Source organism: Grammomys surdaster, unplaced genomic scaffold, assembly GCF_004785775.1.
Source record: "Grammomys surdaster isolate TR1022 unplaced genomic scaffold, NIH_TR_1.0 255, whole genome shotgun sequence".
In the NCBI taxonomy this organism is placed as follows: domain Eukaryota; kingdom Metazoa; phylum Chordata; class Mammalia; order Rodentia; family Muridae; genus Grammomys; species Grammomys surdaster.
Genome location: NW_021604696.1, coordinates 9,791,781 through 9,797,881, shown reverse-complemented (window position 1 = coordinate 9,797,881; position 6,101 = coordinate 9,791,781). Strand labels below are relative to the sequence as shown.

Sequence of the window (6,101 nt, the reverse complement as noted above, 5' to 3'; positions counted from 1 at the left end):
GGTAAGTTGAGCTTTGATGTTGTGTTATTATGATTGGCAAGTATGTTTTTCATCTAGAGTGCGACATCCCTGAGACTTATAATCAGTGAGCAGCCAATGTCACGTCCTCATGGTCGGATTCTTGATGTGTGCCATGCCTGTCCAGTAGCACTGAATACAGTAGCCTATTTCCCCATGAGACAGCTGGCCCCTCAGCGACACTAAACAGCCACGTTAACACACCTGGCTCTGCAGAGCAAGAAAGGCCTTGTCCTGGCTGCAGGCTTGGAGGAATCGGTCTGCAGCAGCAGTCACCGAAAGCTGCTTCACCTGGGGTCCCTCTCCCTGGGATTCTGTTTTCAGCTTCTAGGCTACCTAGAACACAACCTCTTGTCCAGAGAAGGGCTTTTCCCGAGTCAAATCCCCTCCCTATGTCCCACTCCCACCCAGGCCCGTTATACTGAAACCCTTGGGGAAGGAGGTATTGGCTAGAGATCAGTATTTTTTAAAGTGCCAAAATAAATAATTCTCAAATGCTGTCCAGTTACAGACCCTTGATGGTCAAACATTGTGAGCGACCTGGTCGGAAGCATATGCCTGGGTTTTTCTCTGCTGTTTCCTGGCTTGATCCGTTAGTCCAACACTGGTCAGGGCGGGGGAAGGGCGGCGGCATGGGGGATGGGGGAAGGCATGGGGGGGAGCCTGATGGGAGGGAGTTCCTCTCCGGTCTTTAGATGGGGGGTGGGCGGGGAGGCGACCCCAAACTGCACCTCTGGGTTCAGAGCGTGGGTCCAGCATCCTCCCCTCAGGCTGCGCGCGTCCCCCACGCGCCCCCGCTCTAAAGTAAACACGGGTGGAGGGGACCGGTGCCCCGCTCGCTGCCCACCGGGCGAGCCATGGCGGAGGCGTTGCCGGCCTCCCCTGTGGGCGGCCGCGGCCTGCACCGGGGTATCATCCAGTGGTGAGCGACGGGACAGGGTGGGGCGGGCGCTGCGGGCAGGCAGGGAGCCCGGGAGGACCCGAGGGGAGCATCTCTGGTTCAGGAGACCCCGGCAGAGGACGAGGGATCACACACACACACACACACACACACACACACACACACACACGGTCCCGTATCCGCCCCTGGCGCTGGTTTTCCACCTAGCTGTCCCCGTGGGTCACACTTCCCTTGGGGAGCAATCCAGCCTGTCCTGACCTAAGCGGAGCCTGTTAGGAGACCTGGAACTCAAGCAGGCGTTGGCCTGGGGAAGAAGCGTTTGTTGTTGTTTTTCCTCCAGGCATGAGCTCTAGAATAGAAGTGTCTTAACTTAAAACAACTTTTTAGCTTCAACAATGCATTCCGTATTATTTGTGAAATTCGTTTCTTGGCTATTTAAATAGAAGGGAGGAAAAACTAGGAAGAAACATACCCTCAGCTTGTGGGACTGAACTCAAGAGTTTGTGGCTCTTTATAAATAGGAAAATAATTAAGCCAGTCCTTGGACTGTAGCTTTATAAGGTGACTATTATATATCAGCATACATTTTTTTCCTTTGTGTGAGCTTTAAGAAATATTTCTCAGGGGAAACTTATTTTTTTTAGAGTCACCTGAGTACAAAGTAGGAAAAAAAAAGAGAGCGAGAAGAGTATGTTTATGATTATAAATAGTTACTACTTTCTTCCAAAAGAGAATTTATTGCCCTTCTCATCTTGAGTGAGGAAAAAAATGTAATCAGACCCCTTTGCCTGCCTTCTTAGCAGAGTCAGTTCCGTGTCTTAATGAAATACTTCAGCTTATCACAGTGTTGAATTTTGCTACAGAAATTGGAAAGAATGATTACAAAGTTGAAAATACTTGGGCGTCCTCTTTAGGTGGTCTGTGAACAGGCAAGCCAGGTGCCCCTCCCCGTCCCTTTCAGAGATAACTGAGAGTGCACTTTAGTAACAAGTCCAGTCCACCAACCGTGCCCAGATTTCCTCTTGCCATAGGTTCTTCAGGGTTGAGAGAACCAGAAGACTTCAATTCTCTAACATTGGCATTCAGACCACTGCTCTAGTGTCTAATATAGAACATTGGAACAAAGAGAGCAGGCTACCCAGAGAGAGGGGCAGCAATGGCCGAGAGCTGGAGGAGCCCTGGGAGGCAGCTCAAGAGAGAGCAGGGAGAGGTCCCAGATATTGTCCTGTGAAAGGAAGAAAGACCCTGTGTCTGCATTATTTCACCCTGTTTTCCAGTCTGTGCCCTGTTAGGAGGGAGAACACTCTACTAGTTGGGTGCGGTCCTATCTGGGACACGAGTGCCACTGTCATCTGCATATGATATATTATCCCTGGGAGAAAAGTCGGGATGTTGGCTAGTCTGCGGGAATGGAAGTAAGGTCTCCGTGTCAGAGGCATGAAGAAACACAGTCAGACTGGGGAGCACAAGGCTGGACACAGTAGTGTCGATACAGACTGGGGCCTGGCTGGGTCAGGTCTTGACATCCAATCTCAGGTAACACACAGGGACATTTTGGTGACACACTGGCAGCCCCTTGACCAGAGTCACCTGTGGTGGTCACCTGCCTCACACCCTCTCCTCAGAGCCACGTGCAATAGAGGTCAGGCTTAGCAGGGCAGGTACTCCTTGGGGCTGCGCTCCCTGGGGGCAGTGTGCTAGCTGCAATGCCTGTCGCTTTCTGGCTTCTATTTACATTATGATGGGAGAGATAAAAATGGCAATCACTTAAAAAAAAAAAAAACAGGTTAATAAAATAGTTTAACTAATAGCTCCTCCAAAGTTTCTTGTCCTCATCTTGGCCCCGTTGTTAGTGTGTCTGCAGCAGGACAGAGCATTGTGGATAAAATCTTAGGGAACAGTACTGCTGATAGCAGCCATAAATCAGAGAAGAGGGGACCCCTGGTGGAAATAGCCCCATCAAAGGCATACTCTCAGTCCTTTAACTTCCTTAACCAGTTCTACCTTCTAAAGGTTCCACCATAAGGTCAGGCTGTCAGCCAGCCTGTGGGCCGCGGGGACCAGTCAGCATCCACAGCATCCTACCTGCCTGGACTCCTTTACTGTCCACCGTGGTGTTATTTTGCAGTTTACCAGGCAGATCATTCTCTACCCTGTAGTTACATAAATCTTGGCCGCAGTTCTATAAAGACAGTATCTACTTCTTAGCATGCAAATTCTGCTCCAATAAAACCTTACAGCGCTGACAACCAAAAACCCATAGTCTGTATCCCTAACCCTGGTCCAGGGATACAAGAGATTGTTCTCTACCGCCTGCGAGCTTCTGCAGTTCTACTCATTATCCTAGACAGAGACCATTTGATTGGACCCACCCGTGTCTGGTCATCGGTTCTGTCAGAACATCCTTACTTCGGAAAAATAGCAACCAACTTCCTGTTTCTGCCCCATCCCCTGCAGGCTGGTTGACAATTTCTGCATCTGTGAAGGTTTCAGCGTGCCCCGATGTCTCATGTATGAGATTTATGTTGAAACCTGTGGGCAGAGTGCTCAGAACCAAGTCAACCCAGCGACATTTGGGAAGGTAAGCGTGGAGATTTAACAAGGCTGTGTCCACCGAGATGTTTTGTTTCTCTTTGGGGTGTTTTTTTTTTTTTTTCCAAGTTATAGCCCCAGGTGGAGATACGTCCTGAGAAATTCTAGGTTATGCCATTGTCCAATCACAGACTGAAGTATCTAGAGTCTCTGATGGTGAATCCTTGTGGACTGTTTGAGGATTGTCTCTGAGGAAAGTCTGAAGTGCATTTGGGTCTAATGGGGTCTCAGTAGGTATAGTGGCTTTGTCCTCAGGAGCAGCCAGTCATTTGTTTTGAAAATCCACTTTCCATCTCTACACTTAACAGTGGTTTGGGGGTCTCCACACTTTACAGTAGTTTGGAGAAACCTGTAGTATTGTTTCCATGGCAACCCCAACACACCCATCAAAGACCAGGTTTGCTGGACCCTTACTCCTGCATAGAACTGCCAAAGCTCTCAGAACAAGGTTCTGAGCCACTAGATACCCAACAATGGATGCTCCCTGCAGCTCATTTGGCTTTAGGGATCTCACTGGCTTTGGAAGCTGGCACTCACATCTGAGAACTTCGCCTGAGAACGCTTAATACACAACCAAATGACACTGTGAGACCCTCTGTTCAACAGCTCCTAGGAGCAACTCCTTAATGTTAGGCCCCGCTTTAGATGCTGGAGTCCAGCAGTGAGGATGACAGGGAGCAAGTCTAGCCCTCTCCGAAGCTGGATTCTAATTGTTCAGGCTGCCAGGCTGAGGTAGATATCATTGTGTTGTTTTATGCTTAGCAAAAAATAAACCTGGAATTATTAAAGCCAAGGGTCCCACAGCTGGCCACAACGCCTCCTGAATCAGGTGCAGAGTTCCAGCCACTTGTTGATTGATTCCACCAAAGCAAAACACAAAAAAAAAAAAAACAGAATAAAAAGAAAATACCAACCCTGGAGTACAGAGACACTGGAGATCACTTGGTCTGAGTGATGGGGATGTACAGGAGGCTTCTAAGCACCTTACCTTGGCTATAAACTTCATCAGAGAGCTATATGCCTTGTCTGAAGCTAAGTGAGGAACAAGCAAGGGGAAGGTGGTGTTGCCTCTGGACAGACATAGCCCATGCCAGGATTTGTAGTCTGACCACAGAACACAGGCTGATAAAAATTGCTCAGGCTCTCCCTGGCCCGGGGGGGGGGGGGGTGGGGGGGGTTCAGCACAGTTGCCAACCCACACCATGTATGCCGGTTGACCTTAAATGGCAAGTGAAGAGATTCAAGCTAGCTCAGGCCTAACAAGCATGCCTCTGTCCATCTGTGCCCTTCTCTCCCATTCCCTCTGCCTTGCTAAAAACTGTTAGATTTCATTCCTAAAGCTAGCCCCCAAAATCTGTTCTCTTATTTGGCCACTTCCTCCTCCTGAGGCTGAACTGACTTCCAAGGTCCAGCTGTCAAAGTCCAGCAATCAGAAACTCCTGTTGGCTTACCTAATTAACATGCCCAATTCAAATTAAACACCTCATCCTAACACTGGGTTTTCCTCCCCCGCCCCCTCGCCTTATAAGCCGCCCTTTGTCAATGGGCCATGTCCCTCTCCTCTTTATCCAGAGGCAGCCCTTTGTCCCCTCTGAGGCAAATACCTCTCCTCCCTCTCCTTTGTCCCCACCCCACCCCTTCTCCTTTGTCTTCTGTCTCCTGTCTTAGTCTCTTATCCCTGCCCTTTGTCTCTCTGGGTCAAACAAATCTCTTTTGTGCTGAGAATTTGGTCATGTGGGTCCTGAGTCAATACCTACCTATTTCTTAAACTGCTGTGACAAGGAGCCTGTTCAGGGGGCTCATAACACTGCCATTCACTTTCCCCTGTCTTTGAGAGGGTCCTTGTGTATACAGAATTGGGTTGTTTTAGGATGTTATTTGATCACTGGTAAATGTGTGGCCTGATTGTTAACCATTATCATTATTCTCCTCCTCCTCTTCCTCTTCGTCTTCTTCCTGTCTTCCTCTTCCCCCTCCTCTTTCTTCTTGTTGTCTGGATAGCAAAACCAAAGAGCTTGATAAAGACCAAAAAACAAACAAACAAACAAAAAACCAAAAACCCCTACTCTAACCAGGGAGATAATTCAGAGGAAGGCGTTGCTGAGCAAGGCAAGCACAAGGACCTGAGTTCAGGTCCCCAGCATCCATGCAAGAAGCTGGATGTGGTGATGCATGTCTGTGACCCCAGCACTAAGGAAACAGAGACAGGTGGGTCCAGGGTCTTGCCAGCCCTGAGCCAACTGATGAGCTTTTTGTCATTAAGTACTATGTGAAGAGTTCATTTGATCCTTGTGTGACACCCTGCTTTATGAAGCCCTCCTCCATGGCAGGCACCAGGACTGTTTCCTGATGTTGCTCTTGGGACCAAGCATGTGCCTGAGCCAGGGCACAGCACGTGAGGATCTTCTCTCAGGCGTGAACCTGAAGAGCAACAAGGGAGAGTCTCAAAGTGTCTGCTCACACACACAAGGACCAAACTCTTCTCAAAGCGGCTTCTCCTTACTTTCCAGTAGCAACCCTGGGGGATGCTGGTATCTTTTCCCAAACACTGAACTGTTCACTGAAGTGTTCTATTCTTCCAACTCAGTCC

At 49.0% G+C, this 6,101-nt stretch overlaps 1 protein-coding gene across 1 annotated transcript in view; it reads left to right on the top strand.

The window, feature by feature from the left end:
* Positions 1–837: 837 nt before the first annotated feature.
* Positions 838–6,101, top strand: part of Rfx8 (RFX family member 8, lacking RFX DNA binding domain) — a 61,564-nt gene continuing 56,300 nt past the window's right edge. The window contains exons 1-2 of the mRNA XM_028775516.1: positions 838–940; positions 3,377–3,500. Coding sequence (XP_028631349.1) covers positions 876–940; positions 3,377–3,500 — 189 coding nt within the window. The 5' untranslated portion in view covers positions 838–875. The remainder of the gene's footprint in view (positions 941–3,376; positions 3,501–6,101) is intronic.